Here is a 16045-nt window from a genome sequence, read left to right on the forward strand (position 1 = left end):
GCTGGCTATGTTGTCATCACTTTTACTAGAAATACAAAGACTGCCATTAGGCAGGGGGAGATATCCAAACAAAACACAGAAAATTTTAGGAAGAGAAAAATGTGGCAAAGTATGCTAGGCAGAGAGCCAACAACTGTCTACCACACTTGTTTCTTATATGTGTAACTGGAAAATAACTTAAAAATTCACTTCGTTTTGTAACCATTATAAATAATAACTGATTCAGGCAAGAATCATCATGCTAAACTAGTAAAGGAAACCTTGATGAGGACCAAGATATTTACACAATATCATGGTATATCCCCATAAATGACTTAATAATTTAAAGAGAAAAGTAGTAACTTAACCACGAGGAAACCTGGAAGACATCACTTTAACCAAGGGATCAAAGTTACCACCACCTAAAATGGAATGAACCAACATCATATGCCTCTTGGTAAAATGCACTGAGAAGGATACAACACCTCTTTCATAGTATTTCTAAAGTCAAAAATGTAGAACTTGAATCTAATAAGGAAAACATCAGAAAAACATGATGAAAGGGCATTCTACAAAATAAGTAGCCTGAACTTTTCAGAAAAGTCATTGATGTAAAAGACACAAAAGAGCTGAGGAACCATTCCAAACTGATGGAGACTGAAGACAAAGAAAACTAAATGAAATGTATAATCCTAGACTAAAAACATAATTGCTACAAAGGACAGTAGGTCTATACCATGAGTAATAATACTGCATCAATGCTGAATACCCTGATTTTGAAAATTATACTGTGGTTGTGTAAGTGAATGTCTTTGTTATTAGTAGGTACACACTCAAGTATTTAGTAAAGGAGTAGAAGGTCTGCAATTCACTCCCAGATAGTTTAGGGAAAATGTGTATGTACACACACACACACACACACACACACGTGCGTATACACAGTGAAAGTAAAAGCAAATGTGGTAAAATGTTAATTGGTGAATTTGGATAAAAGTAGTTCTTTGTACTATGTTTGCAATTAATTATTTCAAAATAAAAGTTTAAAATATTTAAAAATTATTTTAAAGGTTTTTTTTTATGTTTATTTATTTTTGAAGGAAAGAGAGACAGACTGTGAGCGGGGGAGGGGTAGAGAGAGAGGGAGACAAGAGAATCCAAAATGGGCTATCAGCGCAGAGCCCGACGTGGGCCTCGAACTCACAAACCACGAGATCATGACCTGAGCCGAAGTCAGTCGCTCAACTGAATGAACCACCCAGGCGCCCCAAAATATTTAAAAATTATTTTCGACTGCATGTCCCTACAATTTTTCTCAAAGCATGAGGTACTATTGCTTTGCACTGTGTATCACTTAAGTTTCATAAGGTCAAAAGAGCTGACAGCAAATCATAATTTTCTTTTAACTTATTTATTAGAAACTCAGCTGGTAAAGGATGGTATGTCTTGGCCAAAACCTGTTGTTTCCTTTTCTTCTGGGCACAGAGCCAGATCCTACTTCCCAGCTTCCAATGCTGTTATGGGTGGTATAGGAGTTCTGGCCAGAGGAATGTGACCTCAAATATCTCCCCATGTGATTCTCTAAACTCTCTCTTCTGTACCTGCTATCCAGATACAGAAGATCCAGTAGAGGACTCCAAGGTCCTAGATGGAAGATGGAAGGAGTGTAGGTCCCTCAATGATTGTGTGTGATCAGAGCCCCTACCTGGCCTGAACTGAATTACAGCAAGAACAGAAAACAAACTAATGTGTTACATTACTGAGATTAGTGGGTTATCTGTTATAGCAGTTAGCCTACCTGACTAATAAAGTCACTTGAGTTATAAAATAGATTAATAGAAAGGCAATGCTCCAGGAAAATGCACTGAGGATATCATGTGCTTGCTTTCAGAATATACTTTAGAAGAGCAGTTCTCAAAGTGTGTTTAAGGGACTCTTGGTTCTCAAAGAGCAGTTTGGGGATTCCAGTCTCCAAGACCCTTTCAGGGGCTCTGTGATATCAAAACTATTTTTGGAACAATACTAAGACATTCTTTGTCCTTTTCATTCTCTTATGAGTACACAATGGAGTTTGCCAGAGGTGAAATGACATATTATCCCATAAGAGACTGAATACAGAATCAGGTATGAGAATACACCTGTCTTCTAGTTAGCCAGACATTAAAGAGTTTTACCGAAGTGTAAAACAATGCCACTCTGTGTTCCTTTTCTTGTTTGCTTTAGAAAATACAGATATTCTATGTTGGTTATTCAGAGTTACTTATGCTAACATGTAATAGGGTTATTATTTCTAAATAATATATATCTTTCAAATTTACTTTTAATTTCTAATACAGTAAATACAGACAAATATAACCCACATAAATGAAAACTCTTTGGAGTCTTCAATAATTTTTAAGTGTGTAAAGGGGTCCTGTGACCAAAAAGTGTAAAAAAAAAACAGTTTCACAACAAATAGGAGTACATACAAAAGTCACAACATTTTAAATACAATAAATCCATATTGTTAAAATATAAAGGATGGTATAGTGATGGTCTCCCGTTGACCTTTATTAACTGAAAAGCATAGTGTCTAGGACACAGTAGGTGCTAAATAGATAATTGTTAAATTAGTACATTGTACAATGGTGAGGATATCCGTATTTAAGAGTGTTATGATAACTGGATGGGACAATACATATATGTGTTTGTGTATATTATCAGTGTTCACAACTACTTACTATCACTCTTTTATGTAAGATGTTTATATATCCCCAACCCACTGACTTTAAGCTTGGCTGTATGACTTCAGTCAGCCAATGGATATAAATATAAGTAACATGTCCCACACATATCTGAGAAGCTTTAAATTCATTTGTGTGGTTTTGCTCAGACTCTTGCTCTTCTGTCCTTGCCTCATGAAGAGCATGTCCCACACAGGGGCTGTTTGTTCAGTGCAGGTTCTAGAATGAGAAGACACAGCCTAGATATGTAGTTGACCTAGAGCTAAAGCATAGCTACAGCTCACCTGCAGCTCTCAGGTCATGTGAGACAGAAATATATATAAAAAACCTGTTGTAAGGCACCTTAGCAAACTTGGCAAATACAGTATGAAATGAGCCTAACATACTGTAGATGTTCAACCAACCTAACCAATCTACTCAGTGCTATTAATCAGCTAAAGAAGCACTAAAAAAATGGTGCTTAGTCCTTGAGTGAGTGCACAAAGCAGAGCCTACCCTGATTAACTAAGACATTTTATACAGGATTCCACATACATGAAGTACATGACATAGGACAGGACATCAAAGTAGATCATCAAAGTAGATCTCACTCTAAGTGGCAAATGGGTTGCTCAGTCAGTTAAGCACCTGACTCTTGGTTTTGGCTCAGGTCATGATCTCACAGTTCATGAGTTTGAGCCTTGTGTGGGGTCTGCACTCACATCATGGAGCCTGCTTGGGATTTCTCTCTCCTTCTCTCTCTGCCCCTCCCCAGCTTGCTCTCTCTGTCTCAAAAAATAAACATATTTTTTTAAAAAAGTAGATCTCACTCCAATAAAAAATTCTGGCTACTATGTACCCCTAAATACCACCCACTAGAGGGGCTCAGCAATATCTGTAGAGCTCATGGGCAGCTAACTGAGAAAGAAAGAGGTTCTGAGGTAACTGAAAAATGTTTAGACTCAGAAGAGAGTACAAGTGGGTCTATCAGCCCATCTGCCTGCCCTGCCCATACCCTCTTCTCAGGATATCTGTTTTCTGAAGCTGCAACCAAAGACGGCTGGCTTAAGGCCAATGATTGGCCAATAACTGATCCTGATTATTCTTTCAGATCTATGCATTGTAAGATACACCTACTGAACCTGGTCAGACAGTGATGGGTATTGGAGTTGTAGGGTCACAGAGGGACTTACTGGTAGCCATATTTGCCCACATTCACAATGACAAACAGAGGAAGGTGGTCTGTGAGATGAAACAGAACAGAGAAGACTCACAGGATAAGAAATGAGAGAGTAGCTGAGAGAGAAAGAGAGAGGGAAAGAGAGAGAAATTAATGACAACCATCACCTCCTAAGAGGCCTGTATAAAGTTGTACATTTGGGTTCTTATAAGCTCTCCATGTTCTAATACTTATCCTTCTACCAGACATAATTTAAATTGATTAATGTCCTTAACAACCAAACAATCCTTAAAAGTAGGTTTGTTTTTTTTTTTTTTGAATTTTGCTAGTCCTGACCCAAACACAGAATTAATTATTTCTGGTGGTTTTTAGAGGACAGGGATTGGGGAGGAACAGAAATCCAGATTACGGTAACAGAATTAACTTTCCACAATTGGTAGTCCAAAGTACTTGCGCAAGTAACTTCACTCTCAAAGTGTCAAAAACCATGATTATAAAATCATACTACATCTTTCCCTTTTTCCAACTCAAGCACTAAAAAGCAGCAAAGATGTCAGGCAAAGATGCTAGAGAGTCAGGAGTTCTGGATTTAGTGTTGGCTTTGCCTCTAAGAAACTTTGTGTCTTGAAAAATGTCACATCCCTTTTCTGAGTCTCAGGGTTTTTTCTGTAAAACATAGGGGTTAGATATGATTTATAGATCCCCTACAATAATAGAGAACTTAACTTCTAAAATGTTTTAAAAGTTTATGCCAACACATCAATTTCTAAAATATAGTAAATGTGTACATTTTATTACAAATCACTATGTTTATGGTATAGCAGTAATCACATATGTTTTAAATAATTTATTTTCCAAGTTGTAAATCAATGGCACTTAACCTCAGAACAAAGCGGATGGTAATACCTATGTATAGCAAACAGAACAGCTGTACCTATTTACTGCTAACAAATGTAACCAACCTCCAACTATCCTGAGGATTTCATATCACTGTCATTGTTTCAATTATAATAGCTTTTAAAATATGAAAAAGATATAAAATGTAAGATCACTAATGTGTTCTAATAAAAAAGTGCTGACTACTTGGTTTTAATTAAAGTTCTCTTGGAGTTCTGTTATGGGCTTACAATCAGAATTTTTATCAAAAAGCCAAATGTGATGCTCCTTAGCTTTAATCCAGCCTTGAGAACATTTACTTACATATACTCCTACCCACATAACCATTTTGAGAAAACTCAAGGGTACTTATTTCTTCTTACATAAGTTCTCCTGACTCTCTTCATTCTTCAAAATAGTTACTATCCTGCCAGCAGAGGTGTAGCTAGAAGAAATGTACTTTATACTTGGCAGGGCAAATAAAAGGTTAAATTAAGGCTCAGTTAGTAGTTTTCCAGGCATTAAGGACTGAGAAGAGGAAAGCTGGACACTTTCTTAATCCCATTCACCTCCTTCTCACTCTAATTCTTATTTCTTTTTCTATCTTTTTCTAATCTAAGAACCACTTTGACAGTATATTAACACATTTCAGCATAGTACAATATAAACTAGAATTACTGAGGACTCACCATGCACAGAGAATTCTTCTAAGTGCTGTGAGTGACCACAGTGATGAATAAGTTGTCCTTATCCTCAGAGTAATCATATACACAAGTATGGGAACACTGAGAATGGAGAGACTGACTGCAACCAGAGAACTCGGAGAGGATTCATGGAGAATACATATTTGAGTTTGGCCTTCACCTAGGGTTTCAAAGGTGAAGAGACAGGATTAGGTTGGATGGAAACTTAAGCCAAAGGCATAAGAGCATGTTTGGTGTTCAGCAACCAGGGTGTCTACGGCAAGGGGAAGGGAGTGGAGCGAGTCATGGAGGGAGAGGGGCATCAGGTCAGACCCAAAAAGACCATGGGTGCCCAGTGACCACCAACTCTGTAGGGCCTTTGGATGAAGAAGCTTGGGCTATGGCAAATTTGATGGTCATGGGTCTAGGCTGCCTATGACCAAAGGTCAAAACTTAAAGTTCAAATGTTGATCATTAAAAAAGTAAAAGCAAATGTTAGGAGTTCCCAGCAACAGAGGACTTTAATGTAGTTGCAATTTGCAATGTCAGCTTACTTTAACTATGCAGTACTACTCAATTTTAAAGAGAAGGTCGAACCACGTATCAGTGGATTTCAATCTTTTGAGGGAGAAATGGCATCCTCTGTTCGTATAAAACATATAAACATTATCAACCCAAAATGTATGTAAGATTGGAAAAAAGAGAGAATAGGACTTAGAAATTCAAAGTTCAGGGCTCCTGGCTGGCTCAGTCGGAGGAAGCATACAACTCTTGATCTCAGGTTCATGAGCTCGAGCCCCAGATGGGGGGTAGAGAATAAATACATAAAACTTAAAGAAAAAAATAAAGAGGGGTACCTAGGTGGTTCACTTGGTTAAGCATCTGACTCTTGATCTTGGCTCAGGTCATGATCTCACAGTTCGTGAGTTGAGCCCCACATCAGGCTCTGTGCTGACAGCACGGAGCCTGCCTGGAATTCCGTCTCTCCCTCTCTCTACCTCTCCCCCCAACCCCATGCATGCGTTCTGTATCTCTCAAAATAAATAAACTTAAAAAAAAAAAGAAAGAAATTCGAAGTTCAAAGATAGCTCCATTGGGATCCAAATACACTAGCCCCTGAAAATCTCATGGTCTAGTTAGGGTATGGAGTTGGTTGCAGACATACATAAATAATAAGACCATTATGTGATAAACACTATAATAGATTTATGTATAAGTGCTATTGTAAGATACATTCATGATTTATTATACATATTTCATTCCATCAAAGTTATTTCTGTGAATCCAAATAAAGATGTTAAAGTATTTGTGCATCCAGGTAAGAAATTCTACAATTTATGGGGGGAAAATTATAAAAATCAGGAATTCTAGAGATACCAGCCCTCCCCATTGAAGGTTTCTCCTTGTATTTATTACTGGACAGCTTAATCAAAGCCAAATGACTTCATAAAGTTTCATGACATATTTTAATTGCTAACAAGGAATTTTGCTTCCACATTAAGAAGTTCTAGAATGCTCCATTAATAAAAATTCCTTAATTATTATAAGTTTTATAATAGGGACCATATAAGTCCCATAACATACATATTATATTGTATTTTGTAGATGTTTAAGATGATTTTATTTTGAATAACTGAAATTACTAAGTGCCAGACTAAAAATAAAATGCAGTGATAGGGAAGGAGAAACAAACTAGATGAATTATTTCTCCTGACAATAAAAAGTAAGCTATGTATCAATGACATTGAAGAAATCGATCTTTCCAACTCTGCCATATCAAAGAAGGAAGAGCATCTGGAAGATATGTGATTTGCTATGAGTAGTCTTTAATCATCCCTGCTAGTGAAGGAGAACACAGGCACTGGTAAATAGCAAAGGCCTAAATCTTATACCTTAAGTGCTGGAAATTTATATGCTTTGTTTTTCCCAGGGCCTGTTTCTTCGCAGACGAACCTTCTTCTCTATCTGTGATTCCACGCTTGGCCCGGTCACCTGTAAGTCCCTTCAAACCAACACTCTGAAGCCGGGAGTTCCTACAGTTGTCTTCTAAGTAAATTGCTAACACCCATACTCAATGGATGGGAGTCACGTCTTTTCATGTTTATGCTGATCACTTTCTTCCAGATAGAGAACTGGCATGAGTCACTAGTCAAGCAGACTTCGATCAAAGAAAAGCTACTTTTCCATTTCTCTTCAGGGATGAGTACCATGAAGATTTCACAGGGAAAACAGACATGCCCAACTTGTCTCAAAATGTTTTAGAAGGACAATCTAAAAATTAAATATCCCTGCACTCTTATTTAGAGACATAAAAAATTGTAAATTATGCAGTTACCGTTTGACATTATCCAACTCAATCCTCATAATTACTCAATAAATAGGTATAAATATCATCCCCATTGAACAGATGAGGCTGTGACACACAGAGGACTCAGCAACTTGCCCAGGGTCTTCAAGCTAACACACGGCAAAGCCAGTGACTCCCAAACCTGCAAGACAACTCATGACAGGACTCTGACTTATGCCCTGATGGTGTTTGGGGCAATAATTTATCTGCACAGTGCTTTAACAAATGCATGGCCTCTTATTATGATTTTACAGAGTAAGGACACTTCCAAATATTTCCATACATGCAATTTTTCCTTTGCTAGTATTGTGTTTTAGCTTTCAGCATATATCTAGGTTAGCTAAAGAGTACTGCCAAGATAATTTAGAGAAGTAAAATGAACTGAACTAAGAACCAGAAAGAAAAGATTTCTCAAAAGACATTTAAGAGATAAAGAATAGAGTACCTGATTTATATACCTACCACGTGTTACCTAAAACTTCTACACAAAACCTATTTTAAAGCATGCAAATTTAACATATTATGAAAGTCAGTATGCAAAACATCTTAAAGTGCTCTCTTTACGAATGCATGTAACAAAATATACTGATTATGCAAGCACATTTAATTGGACATAATTAAAATAATGAGATTTAAATACTGATGATTTTAAAAAGAAAAAAATAGAAGTCAGAATTAGCCATGAGATACATTCAAAATGTTAATCAAACTCGCAATGTCATGACCACTTTAGTACACCATATTTCTAGTTTAAAAAAGAGCAACTCCTGGCCATTTTTGCCTGGTTCTAAACACACATGTATTCACTAAGTGATATAAAGGATTTTATTGGATAATACAATACTTGGTCCTTGGATAACATCATTTTTACAAATAACTTAAAAGCTACACAGCAACCACTATTTTCTTTAAAGGAAGGTGCCAAAATGACCAAAAACATAAAGTAAATTTTCCATGAGAAGAGTTGTGCTTGGTTAAATGGACACAATCTCAAAAGCTCTCACCAATGTCATTCTGATGTAAAGACATGAAATTTAGCTGTTCTTTCGACTCTGGTGGCTTTAAAGTGTCTGAAGAAGACTAATAACGTGTGAAAAGAACAGGTCTGCAGCTGTGAAGCCATATTCCTTTTACTTGGTATACAGTTTCAAAGGAGTCTACTGTCTCCAATGCTCCTGAAGAAGAGGCATTAGGAGCAAAATTCAATAGAGTCGAAGGACCTGAAACTTCTATCAAACTTCTTTTCTGACCTCTTTGTCTGGCTCAATAGCAACAAAATAGGAAAGGTGATGTAGGGGAAACTTTCATAAAATTACCTTAAGGCTAAAGCTTTGTTTTGTAGGATGGGTATGTTTCAGTTTTCCATTTTTGCAGAAATGGAAAGCTTTAAGATCCACATGGACCTAAACCTCCTAAAATTTCTTAGAAAAAGCCCCAAAATCTCCGATTAACTCTGACAATTACAATAAAATTAAGAAGTTTACATTACCATACACTGAAGAGCAAACTGAGATGGAATTTAAGAGCCTGACCCAAAGGCATATAACTAGGGGATAGAGCAAAAAGATAAAAGAAGAATTCTGGAATGAGCATCACAAATCCTAGATCAAATTCTAGGTTAAAATCATTAAATTCTATTCAGATAGAGTTTCAAATTCAGAATATTGCAATGTGGAGATCACAACAAATCAGTTCAAATTTGAAAGGACTAGGGGCCCTTTCAGAAGTCTCTCTTTTTTAAGAATTTACCTTGTGAGATTCCACATGAAAGTAGTACTCCAAATAGCCAAAGGCTCAACATGTGAACCCTTCTGGCAATATTTCCCAGGACCTATACAGGCTAAGCATCCCAGCCTCCAAAGAGCACATGATACCCACCACCAGCTTCATAGTGTTTTCATCCCACATCCTGAAAAAGCCCTGGTTGAGATGAGTGAAAATGAGAAAAATAATGTCAGTTCACTAGAGGCATTAACAATATAAAATGTCTCTCAGAATTCATCGAGATAATGACAAAATCAGGAGAAAGGAATTAATGCATCTCAACACTATTCAGTATAATGAATGCAATTCCTGTCAAAAAATGTAATATTCCAAAATCATTTAGTGTGATTGGCAGCATCAAATATAGCAAAATGGATTTCTATTTCAAGATGCAGTTGGTTCTCTTCCAAGAGCTCAGGTTCATAGTGTTCCTCCAGCATACCAGATGTCTGCCCCCAGGTTCTGAAACACCTAACAACCCACACAGGGGAACCACTGGCTTCCCACTGCCATGTACGGAAGAGATCACAAAAGGAAAGAATTCTTAAAAATCTGCTGTTTATTAAATCATTTAACTTCAGGTCAAATAGTGAGCTAGAGATGCACTAAAATACTTTGGAAATGAAAACTGCAACTAATGCTAAGAAATATGCAAGTCAAAATGAAGAGTTTATTTTTAAAAAGGGAGGGAATTTTATTTTGTGGGTTGACACCAAGAGAGAAGAGAGAATTCTGTTATTTTATTGCTAAATACACTATGCGTTAGTACAGTAAACACTCCCTTTGCTCTATACCCAAAATGTAATATGCTTAGATAACTCTGGTCAGGTTATGCAGCTCTGAAGAAACAGGATCCTCTCAGAACGGCAGACTTTTCCTTCCCCAAACTCTAATGCTAACACTGTATTACGGGAAGCCCCTAAAGAAGGTGTAGAAGTCTTACCCCTTTCGTCTCATATAGGATTCAAATAAAATATCCCTACTACATATGTATGCACGTATAGTTAGATAGAAAAATAATGGTATTTTCAAGTATGGCAGCATGGCATAGTGGTGCAGGGCACATATTTAAACACATTCCACATTTAAACTCCAAGTGTGAATTCTAGCTCTAAGACTTAGTAGGTCTATGACCTATGGCAAATTCATGAACCATCCTGGACTTACTTCACTTTCCTCAAAACAGAGGCAATAACAGAGGCTCGTTCTGAGGATTCTTTCAGCTAAAACAAAGTGTTTGGACAATGTCTGGTATATAGCAAGTACTTAATAAATGTAAGCCATTATTATTTTATGTTAATTTTCTCATTTAATTCTTATGACACACCAGTGTAGTAGGTATTATTACTCTCATCCCATGGGTGAGGAGAGTTAAGTAATTTGCCCAAAGTCACACAGAGATAAAACAGGACTGGATCTGTCCAGGTCCAAGCCTACGCTCTTACTTCTACCTAATACATCACATGTTACCTACAGGTCTCGCTGTTATGTCATCATAACATTTATCAAGGTGTATTTCAATTGCCTTTTAACTGATCTCTCACCCTCAGAATAAACTCTGTGAGGACAGAGACTGGGTCCTGTTCATTCAATTCAATCCATTTGTCCCCAGTGCCCACTCATCCACCTTTCAGAGCTTTTGTGCCAGGCATTGTTAGGTCCTGGCATATCCTGATGAGTAGAACACACAGGGTCCCTGTCCTCATGGAACTCAAAATCTACCCCAAAAGACAGATAATCAAGTAAGTACAGAATTACAAACTGGTATAGTTATAAAGAAGGAAAAGAATGGGGTGCCAGAAAAGAGCAGAAAAGATGAAATTCATTTAGTGGGGTGAAATCCAAGAAGACCTTTCTGAAGAAGGGGCACATAAATTGAGATGAGAAGACTGACAAGGAGTCAGCAAGGCGAAGAAATGGGGATAAGAACCACTTGTGTGTAGAAGCCTAAGAAAAGACTTCATCTGGCAAAGCCAGTATGGCTGGAAATGAGCTAGTTTGGTGGACAAATGTGAGCGCAGGGCAGACAGGGACGAGATGAGAAGGGAAAGGTGAGAGACCAGAGCACACAGGACTATCAAGAACTTGACAGTTGATTCTCAGTACAAAGGGAATTCCGGGTGGTTTTTAGAAAGTACACTCTATTTTTTTTTTCAATATATGAAATTTGTCAAATTGGTTTCCATACAACACCCAGTGCTCATCCCAAAAGTAGAAAGCACACTCTAGCTGCAATGTGGAGATTAAAATGAAAAAAGACAGGAGAAGAATCTGGTATATCCACTGGAATGCTCAACAGCAGATGAGGGGTGGCGTGATGGCAGTTTGGGACTAGGAGGGTAGAAGCGAGAGTTGGAAAGTGTACAGGTTTGATGTATACCGCCCCCCCCTCCAAACCCCACCACTCCATGCAAAACACACTGCATGACAGGAATAGGAATTCGGTGACGTGTGGACTGACTGAATGAGTGGTTCCTCAAGCAGAGCCGCTGCTGGTTCTAAGGCATCCACTATCCCACAGATGCGTGACCTCCCCCTGAGCAGTACAATCATCTAGTGGACGTGAGAGACATGGGAAGATGCGGAAGAAATGATGATTGCATTCATAATCCAGCTGGCAAGACTCCACTTACAAAAACCTCTTGATGTGTAAACGTGTCTTTGTGAAACAAAATGCCTCTCCCATTCTGACAACGGAAAATTTCAGAAGCCAGATATCTTTCTGCTATATGGCTTTCCAAGCTTGTTAGAGAAATGTATTATTTAAAATAGCCTGGAGCTATGCTGCTAGAAACACCGTAAAACACGAAGGGCGCTGAAAAAAGTCCTTTCATTTAAGAAAAAAAAATGGTGTAGTTACAAAGACAATCTCAACTCGTTATTCTACCTTCTTTCTTGTAAAAATATGGTCTCTGTCATTACTTCCTAAAATGGCAAAATATTTTGATTACCTATTAGCAACAAATTCAAATGCAGAGTTAATACATTTCCTTATAATCTGATAAATTCACAAGGTCAGGACACAGAATGTCTTCCCCATATTATTTGATAATTTTGACCTTTGTCCATAAGACATTTATTTTGCTAAAACTATAACTAAAGCCATTTGAAGGGCGCCTGGGTGACTCAGTCAGTTAAGTGTTGGCTCAGGACATGATCTCACAGTTCGTGAGTTCAAGCCCCACATCAGGCTCTCTGCTATCAGTGCAGAGCCTGCTTCAGATCCTCTACCTGCCTCTCTCTGTGCCCCTCTTCCATGCGCATGCATGCATGCATGCTTTTCTCTCAAAAATAAACTTAAAAAAAACAAAAAACAAAAAACTAAAGCCATTTGAAAAATCCAAATACTTGCTGGTCCATGTGGGTATGAGAACAAAACAATCTATGACTACAGTCAAATGAACTCAAAGTCTAATAATTAATTCCACCAAATGTTTCCCTATCCTTACATAAGCCAAGAGCATTCATTAATAACAGGGTAACAGAGGCGCCAGGGTGGCTCAGTCAGTTGGGTGTCTGACTTCGGCTCATGTAATTCATGGTTCGTGAGTTTGAGCCCCGTGTCGGGTCCTGTGCTGACAGCTCAGAGCCTGGAACCTACTTCAGTATCTGCCACACCCCACCTGTGCTCTCTCTGGATCTCAAAAATAAACATTAAAAAATTTTGGAAAAAAAAATAACAGGGTAACAAAGTGATAGGCTATTCACAGCAGCTGCTCTCTTGCTGTGACTTAAGTTAAACCTAACATACTTGTCAATTTCTCAATAATTGAAGCTTTAGTTATTATCAACTTAGTTAAAACAGTGTATTGCCTAGGCCTAAAACAGAATATTGCCTAGGCTAGGGTGATAAGCTCAAGTATTTGAGGACACAAATAAAGCTTAATTTTGCATAGAAAAAGAATGCTCATCAGCAGAAGATTCTGCTCCAAGGTCAAGCCAAGAGTCTTACACAGCTTTGATCAGAAGACCAACCACCAGTGCCTCCACTGCTGCTTCCTAAGAATCTAAAAGCACCGGTGGTAGAGATCAGAAGAAAAAAAGGCACTGCACTGGATTTCTATATAAGAAACTTAATAAGCTTAAAAATAAAATATAGTTTGCCTCCTTCCATTTGGTAGGAAACCACTTTCCCTTACACTGGAAATAAAGCTTTATATGGTACTCTGTACCTTTAGAATGCCTTTAGAGAGTCTTGAAAATGCTTTTTCTGCAGAACCAGGGAAAGATACATAAGAGCATCAAATAAGTTTTTGGTCCTGTTACTATAAGAACTATTTTAAAGAATTATGGTAATCATGGCAGAGGACAATAGAAAATCTTAGATATTTACTGAGGTTTAAAGTTGAATAAAACGAAGGCAAAAAATTGTTCCATCTGTCCTTTGTCTTTCAAGAAAACAAGACTGTATATTATTACCTAAAATTCATATTTTTCCAACATATGCACAAATCACTAATAATGTACTTCGCATAAACAAAGAGAAAAGAATAACCTGAAATTTATGTTATTCTCATTTTATTAAGAAAGCTCTTCTTTCCTCTGTGCTTGCACCAATATAACTAGTACAGAATTACCTTCATTAGTAGGAAAAGTTATTTATTCCAGCAGGGAAAATAAAAGACTAAACTTAGGTACTGGACAGCTATTAATTACAAAGAGAAATGAGAAAATACCATACCTTAAGTCTAAAGTTTTAACAAATGTGCAAATTTGTTAGTGAAATTGTAAGGAATATTCCATGCTATATGAGTACATAAATCAATGCATTATTTCCATTCTCACAATCATCTCAGACCACAGACAGCTCAAGTGAATTAAAGTTGTATATTCTCATTTTTCCTAAAACAATCTGTTCATAGCAAGGCTATTTAAAACAAATATATTCCAGAGCACGGGTAGCTCAGTCGGTTAAACACCTGACTCTTGATTTTGGATCAGGTCATGATCTCACGGTTCCTGAGATCAAGCCCCATGTTGGGCACTGCACTGACAGCATGGAACCTGCTTGGGACTCCCTCCCCAACCCCTCTCTACCCCTCCCCAGCTCTCTATCTCTCTCTCTTTCTCTCAAAAATAAACAAAACATTTTTTAAAAATAATAAAATAAAATATATTCCAAGCCATTCATATAGCAACACTGAGGGCCAATATTTCTAGACTAAATAACTACTTTTTTTTTAAGTTTATGTATTTATTTTGAGAGAGAGACAGAGAGCGCATGTGTGCACATGCAGAGGGGCAGAGAGAGAAGGGGAGAGAGAGAGAGAATCCCAAGCAGGGTCCGAACTATCAGTGCAGAGCCCAACGTGGGGCTCAAACTCACAAACCATGAGATCATGACCTAAGCCAAAATCAAGAGTCAAGATCAAGATGCTCAACTGCTTGAGCCACATTAAGTAAATAACTTTAAAATGAGGTATTTCAATCCATTGTAATCCAAACATAGTTTTCAATAGCACAGAGTACAAAGTTATCCCTCATTTGAACCAAAAGTTCAAACTTATAAATTATTTTTTTCTTCATGTTATAGGTTGTTTATTGTCAAATCCATAGTCCTTTGATATTTTCTTAAACAGATGAAATTTGCTTTTTTCCCCTTGGGAAATGACAGACTATAGAGATAGCTGAGAAATACGATTAAATTAGTTTAATTACTTCATGTCGGCTTGGTAAGTCACTGCTCTTTAATGCAAAAACTGCCACTTGTAATTAATGACTGTCCATACTGGTTCAATTGATCAAATGTCTAATACACATAAAACATTGAAAGAAGTTCTGTATATCTTACAGCAATTCAGTGGAGAAGTCTTGTCCCAAGGGTATGTAAATCTGAAGTACAAGAAACCTCTGGATCAGTCCAACTAGAATGAGAGAGGAAAAATATACATTAATATGTCCCAACCATTTATATGTGCATATAAACACACACAACCACACACATTCAACAATCTGAAGCTTTTAACGTTTCAGTAATACAGACCTGTAATAACACTACCCAGGAGTTACAGCCTCATTATAAAAGCAAAAAAGTTGATGAAAATCAAACGAAACTCTAACAACAAATGTTGCCTTTTAAAGTCCCATCTGTAGGGTGAAATTTTTATGAAAAATTAAAAAATAGTAATTTTTTATTTACTATTTTTATTAAGTTGCAAGAGAATGTACACAGAGGACTGCATTCAACAGAAACATATAAAATTAAACTACAGATTCCCATCAAGGCAGCCATAAAAGCGTGTGGCAATTATTTTTATCCACTGACAGTTTTAACTGTACTAAACAACTTAATAAAAAACAATAGATCAAGAAAAACAATTCTAATTATGACAAGTACAACTGAAGGTTTGATGAGCCATATCTAGTTCATATGGTTTTAAATGCGTCTACAGTGAGATGGATGGAGGAATGTAGTTTCATTTATAATACCTTTGTTAATTTAACATACTTTTAATTAATTCAAAGCTCACAAACTGCAAACTGCTTTTATTCTCCATCACCAGCTTCATCTGAATTA

At 37.1% G+C, this 16045-nt stretch overlaps 1 protein-coding gene across 1 annotated transcript in view; it reads right to left on the reverse strand.

The window, feature by feature from the left end:
• CFAP20DC (CFAP20 domain containing) overlaps positions 1-16045 on the reverse strand; it is a 232124-nt gene that overhangs the window by 203375 nt on the left and 12704 nt on the right. The window contains exon 4 of the mRNA XM_047097108.1: positions 15320-15392. Within this exon, the coding sequence (XP_046953064.1) occupies positions 15320-15392 (73 nt within the window). The remainder of the gene's footprint in view (positions 1-15319; positions 15393-16045) is intronic.

Source organism: Lynx rufus, unplaced genomic scaffold, assembly GCF_022079265.1.
Source record: "Lynx rufus isolate CCGP_SWC_20201006 ecotype Redwood Valley unplaced genomic scaffold, mLynRuf1.p SCAF_4, whole genome shotgun sequence".
NCBI classification, from domain to species: domain Eukaryota; kingdom Metazoa; phylum Chordata; class Mammalia; order Carnivora; family Felidae; genus Lynx; species Lynx rufus.